Source organism: Carassius gibelio, chromosome B14 (assembly GCF_023724105.1).
Source record: "Carassius gibelio isolate Cgi1373 ecotype wild population from Czech Republic chromosome B14, carGib1.2-hapl.c, whole genome shotgun sequence".
In the NCBI taxonomy this organism is placed as follows: domain Eukaryota; kingdom Metazoa; phylum Chordata; class Actinopteri; order Cypriniformes; family Cyprinidae; genus Carassius; species Carassius gibelio.
The window spans coordinates 16,625,857-16,647,259 of NC_068409.1; the positions used below are offsets into that span (position 1 = coordinate 16,625,857).

The 21,403-nt window shown below is 45.0% G+C and overlaps 1 protein-coding gene and 2 long non-coding RNA genes across 10 annotated transcripts in view; 1 reads left to right on the forward strand and 2 right to left on the reverse strand.

Annotated features, from left to right (window-relative positions):
* LOC127971498 (uncharacterized) overlaps positions 1–21,403 on the forward strand; it is a 248,001-nt gene that overhangs the window by 33,079 nt on the left and 193,519 nt on the right. For all 7 annotated transcript variants that reach the window (XM_052574531.1, XM_052574532.1, XM_052574537.1 and 4 more), the window contains one exon: positions 10,893–11,126. In XM_052574531.1, the coding sequence (XP_052430491.1) occupies positions 10,893–11,126 (234 nt within the window). The remainder of the gene's footprint in view (positions 1–10,892; positions 11,127–21,403) is intronic.
* Positions 1–21,403, reverse strand: part of LOC127971505 (uncharacterized) — a 108,595-nt gene that overhangs the window by 16,633 nt on the left and 70,559 nt on the right. The gene's annotated exons all lie outside the window — the stretch shown is intronic.
* LOC127971506 (uncharacterized) lies at positions 1,595–9,222 on the reverse strand. 2 transcript variants are annotated; one of them, XR_008156869.1, is made up of 4 exons: positions 9,079–9,222; positions 2,084–2,282; positions 1,866–1,917; positions 1,595–1,613 (listed from the first exon to the last, which is right to left on the reverse strand). It is a non-coding gene; the product is annotated as an uncharacterized LOC127971506 (long non-coding RNA). The 2 variants fall into 2 exon arrangements; XR_008156868.1 differs by lacking the exon at positions 1,595–1,613 and having other exon boundaries at positions 1,850–1,917.

Sequence of the window (21,403 nt, forward strand, 5' to 3'; positions counted from 1 at the left end):
TGGTAACTAGGAATAACACAAGCTCCGGTCTGGATCCGACCATCTTTAATAAACCCAGTGATATATTTCCACACAAAGGAATAAACAGACAGAACTTAAGTAGGGTGTCTAACGAGGGACAGACAGATGAAGATGATTAAATAATAATGAGACAAGTGCAAGTGAACTACACAGGAAGGACGACAGGAACTGAATAAACCACAACTAAAAGTTCATAATAATGACACAACGGGTGACAAAAAAGCTTATTAAAGGTGTAATACGTCTTCAGAAACCTTTTTTTGTTATACTGGTTCAAAGTCTCTTCACAATCCCGATAGCAATCATTATGTTAAGTTTTAATTTATTTATGCCTGTCAACATATGTATCTGCATACCTCTGTGGACCCTGTTCGTGCAGATAGAATAAGTCAAAAGTACATTCACGTATACTGTGCAGACAGAGCGAGAATGGCATACAAACATCAACAACCCGGTCTTCCTTCCTGGTATTGTAATACATTTAAAGATTTCTCACTGGTTAATGACACAAGATGTAGCTCAGCAGTTCCCAATTCCAGTGCTCACGCACATATTTTGCATGTCTCGCTTAGTTAACACACCCGATTCAGATAACCAACTCGTTAGATGTGAGCTACGTGAATGAACTCTGTTCTGATCTATATGATCCCTACAAGGTGTTATAAATGCGTTCGGGGGCATGGTTTTGGACGGCGATTGCAGGGAGGGTGGGACCTTCGCTTTCAGTGCTATCAGGCTAATTTTAGCATTTTCCAAGATCTCCTATTGCACCTGTTATATTAAATCTAAAAGTTTTTATGAAAATTTAAAACTGCAGAAGCATTAGTCATTGGAAATTCCCCACCTTGATGGTAAAGCATACGTATGTTTCTATTTATTCCTGTGACCCTGTTTGAGAGCCCAACGTGTGAATGATCTCAACTTCCTCTTCTCTCACAGAAACTGTGTAGTAGTTTAAAAAAGTTTATTGTTTGCACAGATGAGTGTCAGTCGCTTCTTCTGTCAGAGCGAGAGTTGATCGTGTGACTGAAGCAGCGTCACACTCTTCTGCTGGGATTGAGGGATTGAACTGGACTTTAGAGAAATGATGCTCATCTTTGGACTGATGCTGCTGCAAACTGCTGCATGTGAGTCACTTTCACATCAGACTCATGCTGCTGATCAATATCTCACATAAAAACAATGTAATCTGTCACAGGTCGGGGGGGCCAAGCTGGACTGCACCCACCCCTGAAACCCAGGATCACCTCGGGGAGCGTGTCAGAAGAACCAGACGGACAAGAGTATAAAAAAATGAACAAAGTTTTATTTGGTTAAAAGCAATTTAAAAGTTCAGTGTTCCTTCCGTGTCTCCCGACCAGAACGGAGCCAGACCTCGGACGCCGGGAAGGCGTGGAGTCGTCAGCAATTCGTGCCTGTACGGGGCCAGCAAGAGCCAGGATAGTCTGTCACCCGTCCCGGAGTGAGGGGGGTATCCGGGTAAATAGAGCTCGTGGAGGTTTCGGTCGAGACCGGGAAAAGGAATAATTCTCGTGTCCACCTCCTTTTACAGGGACATCACATGCAGCATTCGGCCCAGAGAATCCTGTGATCTGCACAGCGGGGTAAGTAACCAACAGTAAGTATGTGTCCTTGAGTAAGTAATGGGGCTTACGGCTGGGAGATGCTTCGGTTAAGACCGGGAAAGGAATAATTCGTGTGTCGGGAAAAGGAATAATTCTCGTGTCCACCTCCTTTTACAGGGACATCACATGCAGCATTCGGCCCAGAGAATCCTGTGATCTGCACAGCGGGGTAAGTAACCAACAGTAAGTATGTGTCCTTGAGTAAGTAATGGGGCTTACGGCTGGGAGATGCTTCGGTTAAGACCGGGAAAGGAATAATTCGTGTGTCCACCTCTTTCTACAGGGACATCACATGCAGCATTCGGCCCAGAGGATCCTGCGATCTGCACAGCAGAGTAGGTAATCAACAGCAAGTATGTGTTCTTGAATAAGTAGTGGGGCTTACGGCTGGGAGATGCTTCGGTTAAGACCGGGGAAGGAATAATTCGTGTGTCCACCTCTTTTCATAGGGACATCACATGCGGCGTTCGGTTCAAAGGATCCTGCGATCTGCACAGCAGAGTAAGTAATCAACAGTAAGTATGTGTTCTTGGATAAGCAATGGGGCTTACGGCTGGGAGATGCTTCAGTTGAGTGCCTGGGTGTGGATTACGGTGACGGTGGTGGGCTCTCGGGGTGGTGAGCGTCCGGCATTAACTCTATATATCTTCCCCACACTCTGTAACTTCACTTCAAACGATTTATTGTGCAAATACACCACTTCAGACACGGCACACCCACTCTTAGTGCAAATAGAGCCAGCACTCACCCAACGATGACTCCGTCCACTTCACAACGTTATCAGTCCCAGTCCAGATGTATACAATTGATCGAAATCCCAGATCAGGTCTCTTAACTTCCCTCCGATAGCGATGGCGCGGTCTGGTCTTCACTTGCTTTCCAGAACTCACACTCTTTCTGTCCTGAATATCTCCACTCGATCGCGGATATATCTGTTGCACAGCCAGATAGCCGAAACCCCACAATAGTCCTCAAACACCTCCACACGCCAGCCCAAACGTCCCAGGAATTCACCTCTCCTAGGGGAACATATCCAAAGAGAAGAACCACACACGGGGGCAAGCCAACCAGGAAGAATAGCCGGGAGAACGAACGACCAAAAAAGAATCCACAACCTCCTCATGGTCTCTGCACTTCTCTTTTTATGTGGTTACTCCGCCTCCATTATCCTCTCACAGATCGCCACATCAAACTCCCCACACCAGATGTCAATCTGTCATTAGCGTTGTTATTGTGACATCGGGCGCAACCCGGAAGTGGACCGGTGTTACCGCGACACCGTCCCGAGGGGAACACAAAATTCCGGCGGGACTTAGTTCCGCTTCTCTTTTGTCACCCCGTGACATACCCCCCTGCCAAACCGTTCTAGTCCCTAGAACGCCTTTCAGTCGCCCATTCTCCATAGCGTGCCGGGGCCCGACCTCGGTTCTCCCTCTGGGACCGTCGTGGTGGCGAGACAGGGTCGATGTCCGCAGGCATATCCATCGGGTCTCTGGGGGCCATTTCTGCGGGGACATTTCCCCGTTCTCCTGGGATCACGGCCCATCCTGCTATCCACGGGGCTACAGCTTCAGGCTCCTTTGGCGCCTCCTCTACGGGGCTGGGATAGTTCGGACAGGGGCGGATCATGTTCCGATGGACCACTCTAGCGGGCCCGGCTTTTCCTTCGGGCCGAATTGTATATACTGGCTGTCCAGGCCGCTGCTGGCCCTCGACCACGTATGGTGCATTCTCCCATCGGTCACTGAGCTTCCCCTTCCCTTGTCGCCGGTTGTCCCTTACCAGGACCCTTTCTCCTGGGAGAAGGGGGGCCTCCCAAGCCGTCCGGTCGTACAGCCTCTTGTTTTTCTTCCCAGCCGCTCGGATCCGTCCCGAGACTTGCTCGTATGCAAAATGGAGGCGTTGGTGGTGGCGCCTTACCCATTCAGTTACGTTCCCCTCCTCCTCGGTTGCTGCCGTCCCCAGCAATAAGTCGGTGGGCATCCGCACATGCCTGCCAAACATCAAATAAGTGGGGGCGTAGCCCGTGGTACTGTGCGTACTATTATTGTAGGCCTGAACCAGATTTGGTAGCGCACTCACCCAGTCGCTCTGATGTTCTTGGTCTAGCGTGCCGAGCAAGTTCAATAGGGTCTGATTGAACCGCTCGCATCCGCCATTTCCCTGGGGGTGGTAAGTAGTGGTATGGGTCTTGGTGCAGCCGTACACTTTACACAGCTCTCTGATTACCCGAGACTCGAAGTTTGGCCCTTGGTCCGAGTGTAGGAACTCGGGGCAACCGAACGGCTGGAAGACAGCTCTCCACAGAGCAGTGGCGGTGGTGTTCGCCGTCTGGTCCAAAGTAGGAATGGCCCAGGAGTACTTGGTGAACAAGTCGGTAATGACAAGGATGTTCTGATAGCGGTCTGCCGGCCGACCCAAAGTCAAGAAGTCCATTGCGACTATGTGGAGAGGAGCCTTTGCCTGGATGGGGACCATCGGTGCTCGTGCCTCCTTCCTGGCTTTGAACAAGGTGCAACGAGGACAGGCCTGAACGAAGGTACGTACCGTTGCTTCTAGGTCGGGCCAGTAGAAGTGTCGCCTCAAGAGAGAGACCGTTTTCTCGTGCCCTTGGTGGCCCAGCTGATCATGGTACGCTATCAAGAGCTCTCGTACTTGGCCTTCGGGGACAACGATCTGTCGGAGTTCCTCGTCCAGCCCCGGATCTCGGACAGACCTACAGAGTACTCCCTCCTTCACCTGTAGTCTGGCCCATTGTCCCAACAGCTTCCTTCCTGTTCCCCCTTGGGCCCGTTGTTCGGCCAACGTCGGTTTTCGGCCCCGTTCCAGCCATCGCATCAAGCCACTGATCTCCCTGTCGGCCTGCTGTCGCTCTTTCCAGCGGCAGGGGTCCCATCCCCAACTCACAGGCATCCCCTCATGTTGAGTCCCCGGCGCCTCCACAATGCCCACCATATACTCCTCTCCTTCGGGGTCTGGTGTGGGTTCCGGTGGGTCCCTCGGACCTTGAGCTTCCGGGAGTCGGGACAGGGCGTCAGCGTTGGTGTTCTCCCGTCCTGGCCGGTATCGGAGCTGGTAGTTGTAATTGGCCAACTGGGCCACCCAGCGCTGTTCCACTGCCCCCAACTTCGCCGTCTGTAGATGTACTAGGGGGTTGTTATCAGTTACTACCGTCACCTGGGCACCCCACAAGTAATCTTTAAACTTTTCGCTGAGTGCCCATTTCAGCGCCAGCAGTTCCAACTTGAAGGAGCTGTAATTGGCGTCGTTCCTCTCTGCTGGATGAAGGCTCCGGCTTGCGTAGGCTACGACCCGCTCTACACCGTCCTGTTGCTGGGCCAACACGGCCCCCAAACCCAGGTTGCTAGCGTCCGTGTATAGGACAAAGGGCTTGGAGAAGTCAGCATACGCCAGAATCGGCGCCTGCAGCAACTCGTCTTTCAGTCGCCGGAACGCAGCCTCACACTCGGGGCTCCATAGGATAGCCGGCGATCCGCGACCTCGGGGGCGTCCTGTCCCAGCCAGCAACTGATTTAGGGGCTTTGCGATCTTGGAGAAGTCCTTGATAAAGCGGCGGTAGTACCCCACGAAGCCCAGGAATGACCGGACCTGCTTCACCGTCTGCGGGGCAGCCCACTCTCGCACCGCCGACACCTTCTCCGGGTCGACCGAAACTCCCGCCGCGCCCACACAGTGTCCCAAGAATTTGACCTCCCGCCGTAACAGATGGCATTTGTCCGGCTGGAGCTTCAGCCCATATTTCTCCATGGCCCCGAAGACCTGCTCAAGGTGTTGTAAGTGGGAGTCGAAATCTGGGGAATAGACAATCACATCGTCCAGGTATACCAAGGCGGACTCCATCAACTGACCTCCCAGGCACCGCTGCATCAGCCTCTGGAAGGTGGCAGGAGCGTTGCAGAGGCCGAAGGGCATCCGGTCCCACTCAAAGAGACCGAACGGGGTGGTAAAGGCGGTCTTCTCCCGGTCGGCCTCAGCCACTTGTACCTGCCAGTAGCCACTTGCCAAGTCCAGCGTGGAGTACCATGCCGAGCGTGTCAAGCCAGCCAGGGAGTCCTCGATCCGGGGTAGGGGGAACGCGTCCTTCCTAGTGACCAGGTTCAGCTTGCGGTAGTCGACGCAAAACCTCCATGCGCCAGTCTTCTTCTGTACCAACACGATGGGAGCTGCCCACGGGCTGCTGCTCTCTCTAACAACCCCTCGATTGAGCATACCTTGCAGCAGTGTGCGGACCTCCGTGTACAGGGTAGGTGGGACGGGTCGGTACCTTTCTCTACTGGGCTCTGCATCTCCGGTGGGGATCCGATGTTGCACGACGTTGGTGCAGCCGTAGTCCTCTTCGTGTGCCGAGAAGACATGTTGCCACTTGCTCAGCAGGTCTCGCAGCTTCCTGGCCTGTGTCGGTCCCAGCTCCTCCCCTTGCAGGGAACTTCCCTTCAAGTGGCCGGGCACCTCCTCCCCTAGACTCTGGGGCGACGAGCTCGCTTGGGTAAGGGCCACTTCCACCACCGCGGGGTGTACTTGGCGAAAGCTCACGTCCTGGTCCTCCCGCACCTGATGGGATTCTACCGGCGTTACCTTGACCAGCCGCTGATGTTTATGTAGGTGCACAACATGGGGCGTCCCGTTCCGAACTCTCACCGGGATCCGTCCTCTTCGTACCACGGCCAAACCTCTGGCGACTTCTACCTGCTGGCCATCCCAGTGGGGCTCCACCAACACCCATTCCTCCGCTCCCACGTCCCGCTGGAGGACTCGCACCCATACTAGGGCCTCGCTGTTCGCTGGCACGGACAGGGCATAACGGCACGCTACCCGACCTGTCCCTTCGCGGCCTTGCCGGGCCCGGGACATCTGGATCCGTCTGCAGTCAGCGGCGACACGTTCCCATTCCTGTTGCTCGGCCAGCGAGCTCCCTCGAGCGGGCGTTGCCCGAAACAATTCTTCCCAACATGCAGATAATACATTCATACCTAGCAAGGCCCGGTGACTCCCCAGACAGTGGTCCTTTACGATGATCACTCCCTTCTGGGGCACGATCACTCCGTGGATCTCCAAGTCCGTCAGCCTGTAGCCAATGTAGGGGATGTCCAGACCATTTGCTCCTTTCAGGGAGAGCCAGGGAGCCTCCGTCCCATGCATCCTCTGATCTCCAAACAGCTCTTGCGACAGGCTCTCTGCGAATAGGGTCACCTGGGATCCGGTGTCGACGAGACAGGGCACCTTCACACCACACACCTGGACCTCCACCACTGGGCTATGCCCGACCAGCCTGTCCTTGGAGCCTGCTCCGATGGGTGGGTCATCTAAGGGGGTCCCGACCACACGACCCACTGTGGCCGGTCGACCTAAAAACCCCCCTCCGAACCTCTTCGAGGACCACACTGTCGGCTGTAATGGCCTGGTTGGCCACAGCGGTTGCAGATAGGTCGTCCTTGCTCGTCCCATTCAAACTGGGGCCGGTTGGGCCGGTTAGGTCGCCTCCCTGCGTCCCTGTTCCCGTCCGAGTACACCCGGTCCCGCGAGATGGGCCTCACCTCTGGCCTGGTAGCCCCAGAACGCAGCTCGTCCACGAGCGTCTTGGTTAGCTCCGCCATCTGCTCCCGGACATCCTTTAGGAGTTCGAGCTTCAGAGTCTGTTTCCACTCTGCCATGTCGGGGACAGCCACTGCGGAGCTACTTACGGCCGCACACACAGGGGGTTCTTGCACCTCAACCTGATCGTTCTCCAATGCCACCGCTTCCTTCTTTAGGTCTTCGAAGGTGAGTCCCGGCTCCCTTCTGAATTGGACTCTAAGTCCCTGGCGTACCGGGCCTTCCCTTAGCCCCAACAGGAATTGGTCCCTCAACAGAGTCTCGCTATCTCCGAGACCATGGTCTGGGCGTCCCTGCAGCCTGGTAACTCGCTCCCGTAGTTGGAGGGCGAAAGCTCTGACGGATTGGCGGGGGCCCTGCTTGCTGCTGAAGAACTGGGCCCGGAGAACCGCAGTTGGAGTGGCGTCACCATACCTTTCCGTCAGGAATCTGAACACAGACTGGGCGGTGGTTCGGACAGCTTCGGGGGCGGCTTGGACTTCCCGCCGCGCTTCCCCGTCAAGGGAGTTGAGGGCAAACTGTAGCTGTTGGGTCGCGCTCAGTCCCTGTAGCCCGGCCAGATATTCGATCTGAGCCCGCCATTCGGAAAGGCGCACCTCTGACTCATTTCCTCCATATTTCTGGACCCAGGGGTTTCCCATGAACACTGGCATGACTCGGGGTGGGGCCCCCAGTGCCTCGTCGTCGGCCATCTGAGAATCCCTGGTCGCTCAACCCGAGGTGAAACCCTGCCGACTACGCCAAATCTGTCACAGGTCGGGGGGGCCAAGCTGGACTGCACCCACCCCTGAAACCCAGGATCACCTCGGGGAGCGTGTCAGAAGAACCAGACGGACAAGAGTATAAAAAAATGAACAAAGTTTTATTTGGTTAAAAGCAATTTAAAAGTTCAGTGTTCCTTCCGTGTCTCCCGACCAGAACGGAGCCAGACCTCGGACGCCGGGAAGGCGTGGAGTCGTCAGCAATTCGTGCCTGTACGGGGCCAGCAAGAGCCAGGATAGTCTGTCACCCGTCCCGGAGTGAGGGGGGTATCCGGGTAAATAGAGCTCGTGGAGGTTTCGGTCGAGACCGGGAAAAGGAATAATTCTCGTGTCCACCTCCTTTTACAGGGACATCACATGCAGCATTCGGCCCAGAGAATCCTGTGATCTGCACAGCGGGGTAAGTAACCAACAGTAAGTATGTGTCCTTGAGTAAGTAATGGGGCTTACGGCTGGGAGATGCTTCGGTTAAGACCGGGAAAGGAATAATTCGTGTGTCGGGAAAAGGAATAATTCTCGTGTCCACCTCCTTTTACAGGGACATCACATGCAGCATTCGGCCCAGAGAATCCTGTGATCTGCACAGCGGGGTAAGTAACCAACAGTAAGTATGTGTCCTTGAGTAAGTAATGGGGCTTACGGCTGGGAGATGCTTCGGTTAAGACCGGGAAAGGAATAATTCGTGTGTCCACCTCTTTCTACAGGGACATCACATGCAGCATTCGGCCCAGAGGATCCTGCGATCTGCACAGCAGAGTAGGTAATCAACAGCAAGTATGTGTTCTTGAATAAGTAGTGGGGCTTACGGCTGGGAGATGCTTCGGTTAAGACCGGGGAAGGAATAATTCGTGTGTCCACCTCTTTTCATAGGGACATCACATGCGGCGTTCGGTTCAAAGGATCCTGCGATCTGCACAGCAGAGTAAGTAATCAACAGTAAGTATGTGTTCTTGGATAAGCAATGGGGCTTACGGCTGGGAGATGCTTCAGTTGAGTGCCTGGGTGTGGATTACGGTGACGGTGGTGGGCTCTCGGGGTGGTGAGCGTCCGGCATTAACTCTATATATCTTCCCCACACTCTGTAACTTCACTTCAAACGATTTATTGTGCAAATACACCACTTCAGACACGGCACACCCACTCTTAGTGCAAATAGAGCCAGCACTCACCCAACGATGACTCCGTCCACTTCACAACGTTATCAGTCCCAGTCCAGATGTATACAATTGATCGAAATCCCAGATCAGGTCTCTTAACTTCCCTCCGATAGCGATGGCGCGGTCTGGTCTTCACTTGCTTTCCAGAACTCACACTCTTTCTGTCCTGAATATCTCCACTCGATCGCGGATATATCTGTTGCACAGCCAGATAGCCGAAACCCCACAATAGTCCTCAAACACCTCCACACGCCAGCCCAAACGTCCCAGGAATTCACCTCTCCTAGGGGAACATATCCAAAGAGAAGAACCACACACGGGGGCAAGCCAACCAGGAAGAATAGCCGGGAGAACGAACGACCAAAAAAGAATCCACAACCTCCTCATGGTCTCTGCACTTCTCTTTTTATGTGGTTACTCCGCCTCCATTATCCTCTCACAGATCGCCACATCAAACTCCCCACACCAGATGTCAATCTGTCATTAGCGTTGTTATTGTGACATCGGGCGCAACCCGGAAGTGGACCGGTGTTACCGCGACACCGTCCCGAGGGGAACACAAAATTCCGGCGGGACTTAGTTCCGCTTCTCTTTTGTCACCCCGTGACAATTACAATGGGAGTTTTTCAAAAACAGTCTACAGTGATGTGTTTTCTGGTCAGTGTGCATCAGTGGCAATTACGACATGTCAAATAGAAGTGTTTAAATAACAATAAAAGAGTCCCTGTGTTAAAGAGCCATGACATCAAAGTGATTGATTTTACGGTCTTCTTAGAAAAGTATAACAGCTGATGTTGTACACCTTATCAAAATGAACCATGGTTTACCACGAATTAACCCCCCCCCCCCCCCAAAAAAAAACATGGTTAATATAGTTAAGCCATGGTAACCACAAATTAACCATTGCTATGCTAACTTTAGTTTAACCATGGAATTTGTAGTAAAACTGTGGTTATGTAAAAGGGAGTCCACTTGTGCTTGAAGCAACATAAATAGCTAATACTTCATTGTATTTAAGGAAATGTTTCTGCAGCTCCAGAGCTCAGGTGATTGTGTTCAGACCTTAATGTTCATAAGCGAAGATGGAAGAGTCATTGAGATGAAGGAAGGAACTTCTGCACCATTTTGTGTGGTTTTTGGTATGAATCATTATTAGGAACATGTTCATGATGAGAGTGATATTTATGCACATTTTTCTCTCTGTGTGTGTGTGTGTTTTGTTCTTCAGGTCTGGATCAGTTCTGCTGGTTTGATCAGTCTGATCCCTGTTACGCAGCTCTGGGACACAAACTCAATCTGCCGATGATGCTGGGTGCTACTAATTATATACTGAAAATAATAAAGAGAATAAATGAAACAAAAGATGATCCATTTTGTAGATTTCAGCATGGCATTATGGAGGAGACTGAATGTGATCTTTATAATAACAGACCTGAAGTGACCATCATTCGTGGGATGCTGATAATAAACCATGTGATCAGAGCAGATTCAGGGAATTACAGATTAAATATTTACAGCTCACATATCAGACAGACATTTGAAGGAGATCTTCAAGTGATTGTTGAAGGTACAGAATCTCTCTAATCAGACTCATTAAAATCTTTACAATGAGTAGCACACAGTAAACACACTACAGACTCCAGTAATAGTATGAGTAGTGTGGAAGAACAAGATTCTGTGTTTGTCATGTGACTGTGATGTGTCCCTCCCTCCAGCTCCTATTGGCTCAGTGGAAGTGTCAATCATCTGCTCCTCCAGTGGGGTGATGAGGGTGTTCTGCTCCTCTGAGGGGGATCAGCTCCTCTACAGCTGGACTCTGAATGGAGATCCACTGATGGATGGAAACAGCAGCATTGATCTGGATGAAGGAACTGATGGAGACATCAGCTGCAGCGTGAAGAACCACGTCAGTCACGCACAGAAGACCATTAGACTCAAACCCTGTCCTGGTGAGATTTTAATACATGAATCTCCAGATACTGTATATACAGAAACCAGGGCAACTAATAATGCAAGTCTCTTAATTGGGCTCTTAATTCTTGAAAATCTTCACTAGTTTGTTTCTGTAATGGGCTCATACCTGCATTGCTGTTTTCATCCTGGCCTTGAGGGGTCACGCTCCTTGAGTACTGTGTCATGTTCCCTCCAGATCTGCAGATGGCTCTTGCCCTATGAACTCTAGCTCTATGGTCTCTCCGCTCCTACAGAAGGCGTCAACGCCCCGTACCGTGTTCTGCTAATCAGCTTTGATTCCTCACACCGTGTTTGACCCTTTATAAGTCTGCTTGTTCCCAGCTATCGTGTTCAATCTTGAGCCTATGCTTCCTGTGTATCCAGTTGCTAAGTCAAGTTTGATTGTGCTTGTATTTTTGGACCTTTTTTTTTTTTTAATGGTAGCCAAGTTTGCTACGTTTATTTTGTACTTTGTTTTCTCTAGTAAAGATTTTTACTTTCTAAAGATTCAAGCTCCTTGACTTTTTTTGCTCTTCTGCTCTTCCGCTCTTGGGCTTAACTGTCTGGGAGTAGCTCAGTGAATAAATTCCCACACTTAAAGCACCAGAGACCCGGATTCAATCCCTGCTTAAAGCAGCCTTGTTACAGTTTCAGCTTGATCTCCGCAGTGAACTGTTATTGCATGTGTTTCAGAAAGAAAGCAGCTGAATTTGTGCTCATGTTTTATTTCAGAACAAACTCTTGCAGCTGTCACCTCTAGTGTGACCTCTGCAGTGACCAGCAGCACACAGACATCAGAAGGTGGTATGAGTTTAACAAATACACTCCTGGGAACATGCAGGATGGGTTTTGTATTGTGTATAATTCTTGTTGTTCAGTATGTTCAGTGTCTCTGGTGTTTGTTCTGGTCTGGTGTCTTCAGCTGATGGTTCTGTTCGGTCTGTTAGGAGCTTTTCACATCTACATGAGACACACGTCAGGTGAGAGACATTCATCATCATCATTATAGATTTGACATCCAGATATTAAGAGTGTGAAAATGATGATGATGATGTGGTGTTTTTAGGGAAAAAAAAGGAAGATCAGAAAGTGAGGATGAGAAGATTTAGAGAAGGACGTGAACACACAGCAGAAGATTGATGAGAGCAGCAGCAGATCCTGCATTTTCTAAATAATTCTTAGCATTCAGACATAACTGTGAAGCCCTATTTTTTATTTACCAGCTCTCTGTGGTAATATAAACAGGGTTGGAACATTTCCTTTTAAAATTTATTTTGCTACAGATTACAAAATAAATGCTTTAAAAAGTAAAATGCTTAAAATACTTTGAAATACTTTAAGGTATGTAACACAAAGGCTCCTCTGGAGCAGTCATCTCGACTTCAGTTCCTGGAGAGAGTCTTAGCCTTGTTTAGCTTAAACTCACCTGCTTGGAAGTTACTATAATCCTGAAGACCTTGATAGCTTGTTCAGGTGTGTTTAATGAGGGATGGAGCTGAACTCTGCAGGGCTTTAAGACCACTCTTCTGGAGAAAAATGACATCTACTGATTGTTATCAAATTGTTGAATGGGGTGAACTGAACTTATTTTCTCTTCTAGAAACAAATAATATAAAATAAGAATAACATTCCACAGCAGTACTAAATGCAATATACTGTATATGATCTCTAAACTAGGGGTGTTTAAATGTGTGACTGACTAAGTTCCCTCATTTTTAATAAAACAGTTCAGAATAAGCCATATTTTCCTTTCTCAGCTTCCTTTCCAAACAGGAAATGAAATGATCATAACACATATGTACACAAAACACATATATGTACAAACTAACAATATAAGAGGAAACTTCCTCTTCAGATATTTCCTCAGTTTCACATCAAACTAATCTTTTCATGCAAATCAATCACTGATGAATCTCTGATGAATGAGAACGTACAATAAGAGTCTGCAGTGATGCTGCCATAGAGTTTTATGATCTTGTATTAGTGGTGTATTATGTTTCACAGCTTTTCCCTTCTTACAGCTACTTCTAACTTCCTTACTCAACCACTTAAATCCACTCTGCTCTTATCTCTTCCCTCCATGCTGTCAACTTTATACAACACACTTAAAAATAAAGAGGCTTTACGATGCATAGAAGAACCTTTTTTTGTCTAAATGGTTCCATAAAGAACCTTTAAAATCTGAAGAAACGTTCTGTTTCACAAAATGTTTATTGTGCCGAAATAATGTTCTTCGGTTTATAAAAAGCTAAGAAAGAAGAACCTTTTCACAAATACATAAATACACTGATAAATACACTGTAAGTAGACTATAAGTACATTATGTTTCAGTGACCATTTCTTCATATTGCACAAAATATGCCAGCAGGTGGTGAAAAAGAGTGTCTTATATGTTATGTCTTAAGTCAACGAACTCACTTGTTCCAAAATATTATTTGGCTTAATTAAAGTGTGTGCATAATCGCATTCATTATATAAAGTCTAATAAAGTTGTTCAGATGAACAAAGCACAAGGCTTTCTTGCATAATTAGCATTTTAATTGTTTGGTCAGACAGTTCGTATATTATATATTCACATTCATAATTCGGGGATTAAACGTGGAGTCATGTTCTGAATAAAAAATTTACATTCTATCAATGCACATAAAAAGTGCATTGATAGAATGTAAATAAAGTCCAGCCAAAGAAAAATTAAAATGATTCTTCTTTCTCTTACTTTCAGTTTTGTGTGTTTGCTGAAGTACTGCTAAATCACAGTAACTATCTCTGAAAACTTCCTCTTACTTTCTCTGTAATAGTCAGATAATATCCTTATGTGTCAGTAGAGCTGCTGTGTCAGTGAGACTCGATCTAACTCTTTTCTGAATCTGGACTTTAGAGAAATGATGCTCATCTTTGGACTGATGCTGCAGCGGCTGCAAACTGCTGCATGTGAGTCACTTTCACATTAAACTCTTATGATGCTGACCAATCAGACCAATCTCTGAAATAAAAACAAAGTATTATTCAATTTGTTGCAAGACTTATAGTTTAAAGAGTTGTATGTTTTTGTTAAAGACTCCAAAATGATCTGGGAAAAAAATGTCTTTAAAGGTTCGTGGTGGTAATTCAGAAATAAAGTGCAGGAGTCTGAATTCTCAGAAATCTCCTTAGTAGTAAGTACCCGATAGCCAACGTCATTATGATTAATGACTTTGACCTTTGACATCAAAATCATATTGATATGTGACCTCTGGCATCATCATATTTTTCATATGCGAAAATCGGTGCACATGAAATTCCAAACTCGACCTTTGAGTCCCAGGGGATGAAATGAATGTTGTTTAAATGTATCCGACCATGACCAAGGACGACAAAACCATAAATAATGTCCTGAGGAATGTTTTTTGAAGATTTGATGGAACGTCTCAACATCCAGATGCATCTGCTGCATGCTTGAACATTGTTTCCCAATTGCTCTGTGTTATACTCTCTCTTTCTCTCTCTCTCTTTCTCTCTGAGAAAAAAAAATGGATGTGTTGATGGGCAATAACAGAATAAATAAACAATTTTAACGGATTGTGTAATCATATCACAATATGGGGGTGTGCTCATAATATGATGACAGCATACAAAGATGTTCAGCATAATAATGCACTGAAAATAAATCAATAAAAAATATAAATTGTTTTAATTTTTCAGGGGAAAATATAAAACATTTCTTCACTGTATGCCAGTCGTGTACAAAAATTTGTCATGTTTAAACTTTAAATCAGTATCACTCTCTGGTTGGAGACTGTAAGTGAATTAAGTATTAAGTTTGGTGGTTATTCCTTTGGTCGGGCCGTGTGCTGCCATTTATTTTTGTGGCCTGCATGACAGCCCCACGGTTGTAGAATTTGAGTAAACTCACATGGCACGATGGGGTTAAAGTGGCGGCTGCAGTGAGGTTGGAAGACTGTTGTCTAGCTGTAGGAAAAGTTGTGCAACATGAGAATATCATGTCAGCCTCTAAAATAGTGCTACAGCTGTTTTTCTTAACTCTGTTGAAAAAGCAAATGAGTTAGTTGAGACTGGAATTGTTGTTCACAATCTTTTTACACCAGTCCTCCCGCTCTACATGACATCCAAAAATTGGTATCACCTATTAAGATGATACCAACTGGTTGTGGTTCACCTCAGAAACGTGGTGTGTTTTAGACGTTTAGTTTACATGATTTTAAAAGATGATGAGGAGCTCAAATTATCACTGCATCTGAAAGTTGATGATTTTAACTATGTTATCAGTGCTACAAGGGACAAAAGTAAATGTTTTAATTGTGGGGAGGTGGGTCACTTGGTTCACGCTTAGCCTGGTAAAACTAAAGAAAACAACTTGGTGAATGAAGTAAATGCTGGCAAGCCTGTTGAGGCTGGACCATATAATGCTGCCCCGCCTGTGGTAGATCCAGGTGCAGTGGAGGAGAGCACTATTGTGAGTTTGTCTGAGAGTGAGAGCGCAGAGATTGAGGTAACTGATTGCAAAAGTGTGGATGTTAAATCTTTAGCAGTGAACATTTTGCAGACCAATTTGTTTTGTGATGGCACTGAAGTGGAAAGTTCCATCTAAAAGAAAAAAAAAATCTGGCAATTTTCAAGCCATTAAGGCCAAGGAAGCAGAAAGCATGATTTTGGTGAGGACAGAATGGAAAGTGGAAGTGAGTTTTGTGATTCCGGCATTAGTTTATCTCAAAATGACATTTCTAGCCGAATTCTAGATATGACGTGGAAGAAGTTCTATCTCAGGTATCTAAACTCTAAAATGTAGGTATTTTATGATGTGATTTAGGAAAGAAATAGGAAGATCAGAAAGTGAGGATGAGAAGATTCAGAGAAGGACATGAACACACAGCAGAAGATTGATGAGAGCAGCAGCAGATCATCACATCTATTCACAGTATAATCTCACTGATTCTCACATCAATCCAGCTTTCAGCTGTCGATTAAATCCAGGAGACAGAAGAAGCTTTCAGAATTGACTCCGATCTTTAGGTATTTTACGTCGAAGGGGATGTTTACCAATGAAGTATTTTTGATATGAATCAAAAGCTTTTAATGAGCTTGTAAACAATTTAACTTTTATCTAGTGAGTTTTTTTTTTTTTGCTCATAAAAAATGCATTGATGAAATTTTAACAAAGTCTTTCAAACAATAATTACAGCCTTTTGCACTTTTAGAAGTGTGACTGTATAATGATTCTTCTTTCTCTTACTTTCAGTTGCGTGTGTGTGTGTGTGTGTGTGTGTGTTGAAGTAGGAACTGCTAAATCACACTAACAATCTCTGAAAACTTCCTCTTACTTTCTCTGTAATAGTCAAATAATATCCTGATGTGTCAGTAGAGCTGCTGTCTGTCAGTGAGACTCGATCTAACTCTTTTCTGAATCTGGGCTTTAGAGAAATGATGCTCATCTTTGAACTGATGCTGCTGCAAACTGCTGCATGTGAGTCACTTTCACATCAAACTCTTTTAATATTCAAGTAATTTCTAAGAATATGAAAAGAAAAATGTCTTTAAAAGTTTCCGGTGGTAATTCATAAATAAAGTGAATTTTCAGAAATATCCATCTGTAAAGTATAACCGCTGATTATCTACTTGGAAATGTAAAAAACATTCACTGATTGATTAAACATATTGCTTTAACTTTGAAGAAGCTTGCCAACTAAAGCAGCATTTTATATAAAATGAATGCACTTCAATCACATGGTTCAACTTTATCGCTGCTAACAGTTCTCTAACCTTCTCTATCATCTTATTTGTTTGCTGATAACATGCCTCTATATTATAAACAGTCCATTATATTGTATTTTTTGCTGTAGTCATTATTTGCATTAAAATATTTTCTTTGCACTCAAAACAGCTAAATTCAAAGCAGAAATTTCACAGCCAATCAGTCCTCAGTATTATTAAAAATTAAAATGTAGCATGCCATTTCTATGATATTCTTAAATGATATTTCTATTTACATTGTGCACACATAATGCCATTTATTTATAAATTCTAATATCTGCATGGAAACTAAAGTTTATACACCAGACCTCTGATGTTCTGGCTGCTGTACACGTATTTAATGTAATATTTATTCAATTATGAGCAATGATGGATTCGATATGCTTTTGTGTGTGTTGTACAGACCTTTTACTATTTCTTCAGTTGTTTTCAAAAAGTTTCAGGATATGTAGAAAAACAGATTTTTTTTAAATCATTTGAAACCTGACATGAGATCAAGAGTCTGATTTGTGTCTTCTGTAGAACTTGATGATGAATGTTTGTGTAATTTGTGTCTGTTGAAATTCATGATGAGAGAGATGATATTTCTAGCAGCAGTAACACTCTGACTCTGTCGATGTTGGTACATTTCATCTTGTGTGTGTTTTGTTCTTCAGGTCTGGATCAGCTCTGCATATTTGGTGAACTATATTCAATCAAACAATGTTACGCAGCTCTGGGACACAAACTCAGTCTGCAGATGAAGCTGACCCCTTCATATACTTACCTTAATTTGTATAAGACGTTAAATGATGGCAGTAGACTGGACGTTTTTAGCATAAAGAAAAATAAAAATAATTATTATGAATCCATCAGAAACAGATCTGAGTTCTTTAAAAATGTGTCTCCGATAATAAATACACATGAATCCATCAGAAACAGATCTGAGTTCTTCTTTGATAATATAACTCTGATCATAAACAATATGACCAGAGCAGATTCAGGAAAATACACATCATTTGTCGTTGTGATAGATATGGCAATGAAAGGTGATCTTCAAGTGACTGTTGAAGGTATAGAAGCTCTCAGCAATATATTTTATTTTAGAAATGCTTTGATATTGATGCTGATTACATGTTGAGAAAGAGTCATGTGACTGTGATGTGTCCCTCCTCCAGCTCCTATTGGCTCAGTGGAAGTGTCAATCATCTGCTCCTCCAGTGGGGTGATGAGGGTGTTCTGCTCCTCTGAGGGGGATCAGCTCCTCTACAGCTGGACTCTGAATGGAGATCCACTGATGGATGGAAACAGCAGCATTGATCTGGATGAAGGAACTGATGGAGACATCAGCTGCAGCGTGAAGAACCACGTCAGTCACGCACAGAAGACCATTAGACTCAAACCCTGTTCTGGTGGGATTTTAATACATTAATGTCTACATGCTATATATATAAACCACAGCAACACCAACGATGAAGAACAGTCAAGTCTCTTAATTATTGAAGTGTCTTTAGCTTGTTTCAGCTTGATCTCAGCAGTGAAGTGTGTTGATATCAGTGATCAGCACACAGACATTACAACGTGTCACTGTTTAAAACATGAAGGTTTTGTTTTCTGTCTAATTGTCGTTCATTGATCGGTTGATTGTGTTTGTGTTGTTCAGTGTCTCTGGTGTTTGTTCTGGTCTGGTGTCTTCAGATGATGGTTCTGTTCGGTCTGTTAGGAGCTTTTCACATCTACATGAGACACACGTCAGGTGAGAGACATTTATCATCATCATTATAGATTTGACATCCAGATATTAAGAGTGTAAAGATGATGATGATGATGTGTTTTTAGGAAAGAAACAGGAAGATCAGAAAGTGAGGATGAGAAGATTTAGAGAAGGACATGAACACACAGCAGAAGATTGATGAGAGCAGCAGCAGATCATCACATCTATGAGAAATAACTTCATAATCTCACAGATTCTTACATCAATCCAGCTCTCAGCTGCCACCAGCAGATCTTATCAAATGAAACCAAGAGATGAATTAAAACCAGAAGAAGTTAAACCAGATTTTCTACAGTTATGGTTATGAAGATTATTTTCTGAACATTTGTCTTTTGTAATAGTTTTAATGCTTATATTATTATGTGTCTTCACACTGAATGAACTAGCAGCTCATTTATTTCATTACATGAAACCCCTTCTGATCATCACTGATAAAACTGTTATTTCTCTGAATCAGATCAGTCACATTGAGTTTATTTTCATATTTCTGCTCTTGTTCTTTTACTTTATTCTGTTATGGTTGATTTCTTTCATTTACAGGTCTGTTTAGATGTTTTATCTGTTTGAAGCTCTTGATCTGTTTTGTAGCGTCTGTGGTTTGGTTTTGCTTGTAACATATGTAACCACATTCATGCATTATTCTTCACAAGATATTTTAATCAGAACATTGCTTAACATGCCTTTCTCGACATTGTAAATTAGGTCATTGCTGTTTTTTTTTTTTAAGTTAAATGTGAAAATAAAACCCTTTGAAATGAAACAGTCAAACGTTTTTATATTTTAACACAGTCAATTAACATTCTATCCAACAGAACGCACACATCAATGATTTAAAACATAAAAAAAACATATAAAAACAATAAATCCAGACAAAAATCAAATTATTTTTACCAAATAATTTAATCTGTAACTTGTTTCCTCCTGCAGATGTCGCTCAGAACAAAGAAAGAGTGTTTGATAGCAAACTTTAAGTTCATACAGTTTAGGAACTATATTATTCCTGATTTGAGTTTTAAAAAGGTTTATTTGCAGTTAAACATGACCTCTGTTATAAAACTATGATCCCATTTTCACTTCATGATTCAAGTGACCCAATTCCGATTTTTTTTTTCCTCTCATGTGGCACAGATCGGATATGACCGGTGAACGTGTAAGCAGGAAAAAAACGCATGGATTCCGATTTTCTCAGATCGGATTCAGGCCTCATTCATACGTGGTAATAAATCGGATATGAATCGGATACGTGCATTTGCGTGTGCCATGTAAGCAGACATATCGGATATCCCCCAGTAAATGCGAGTCGTACATCATTAAAAAGTGATGTCAACTCAGGTGGACACCACCAACTGAGATCACATGACTTATTATAGGCGCGAAATTCGCCCAGGCTGCAACAAGGGCTCTCCTCTTTATTCTCCGCCGTACGAGACCAATGTTTTGCTGATTTTTTTGTTGACTTTTCAAAATATTGTGGAAAGCAAAATACCATATCATTTTATTTGCATCTGCATCCATTGTATTTAGTGCTGTTTTACTTCCTTTTCCGGCTCAGAACGTCTACGTTTGGGAGTTTCAGCAGTGTATAGTGTAAATGCAAAAATTGGATACGGGTCACTTTCAAAAGATGATGTAAGCGGGCCGTCCAAAAAATTGTATATAGTCAGAAAATTGGATTTGGGTATCAAGACCTGCAGTGTAAATGCAGCCTAAGTGGTTAAAACAAAACTGCATCACATGTGGAATAGTTTGATGACAGTACTGTTCTTGAAACAAATTAGGTCAATATTGTATTTCCAGCTAAATCTGACCCAACATCTAAATATATGGGTTATTTTTAGGAGTAGTGTAGTGAATCAAGAAAATAAGAATAACAATAAAAGAGCACAAACATGACACTTTAATGTACTAAGATGAATTAAATAATAATCTGTTAAGTTTAATTGATTATTGATTAATTGTAGTTGTAGTTTTCTCCTGCAGGTGGCGCTCTCTACATCAGCAGCTCTGAGCAGCTACAAACTCAACGAGTCCCATGAGTCTCTGCTCCAGTCAACAGAAGATCACAATCCTCTCTTCATTCACATTTTAAGATACAAGATGGTGGCGTGTCCACACGCAGCGGCTTCTCTCTGTCCCGACAGAACGGTGTTTTCGTGTTTTTTGTCTTGTGAGTCGCAGTGTTTTTGTACGTTGTCGTCGCGTCTACCTGTCTGTAAGCGCAAATACAGTCGCGAGTTTCTGCTCGATGTCGGCAGAACCGCATTTTTACATTTAAACTCCGCGCACGCAGAACAGCTGCGGGATCTCGATCTGCTACGGATGCCTTCACCATCTCCGACCCCCACTACTGTTTCTCGCCCGCAGCGGAGGCGCCACAAGCGACAATAAACTGGACTACATTCGATTACTACGCTCAACTCAGAGGACTGCAAGATACTGTTGTGTTTTTGTGTTCACGGAAACATGGCTCAGCAAAAGCGTTCCAGACAGCGTTATTCAGCTCGACCAGCTGACGTGCTGACAGAGCGGACAGAGCTCTCATTGCGGCGGTTTACATCAATGACGCGTGGTGCCGCGATACTGTTGTGATATGCAAACACTGCTCACCCCTGGTGGAGTTTATGATAGTAGTCCTATCATACACTTTATCTCAAGTCTTGATGATTTATTACCCTGATTTATGGCCTGATTTATGGCCGTACAGTCCGTGTAGATTGACAGGTAGTCAGAAGTGTGCATGGTCAGTTGGATTGATTTATGACTATAAGGCCT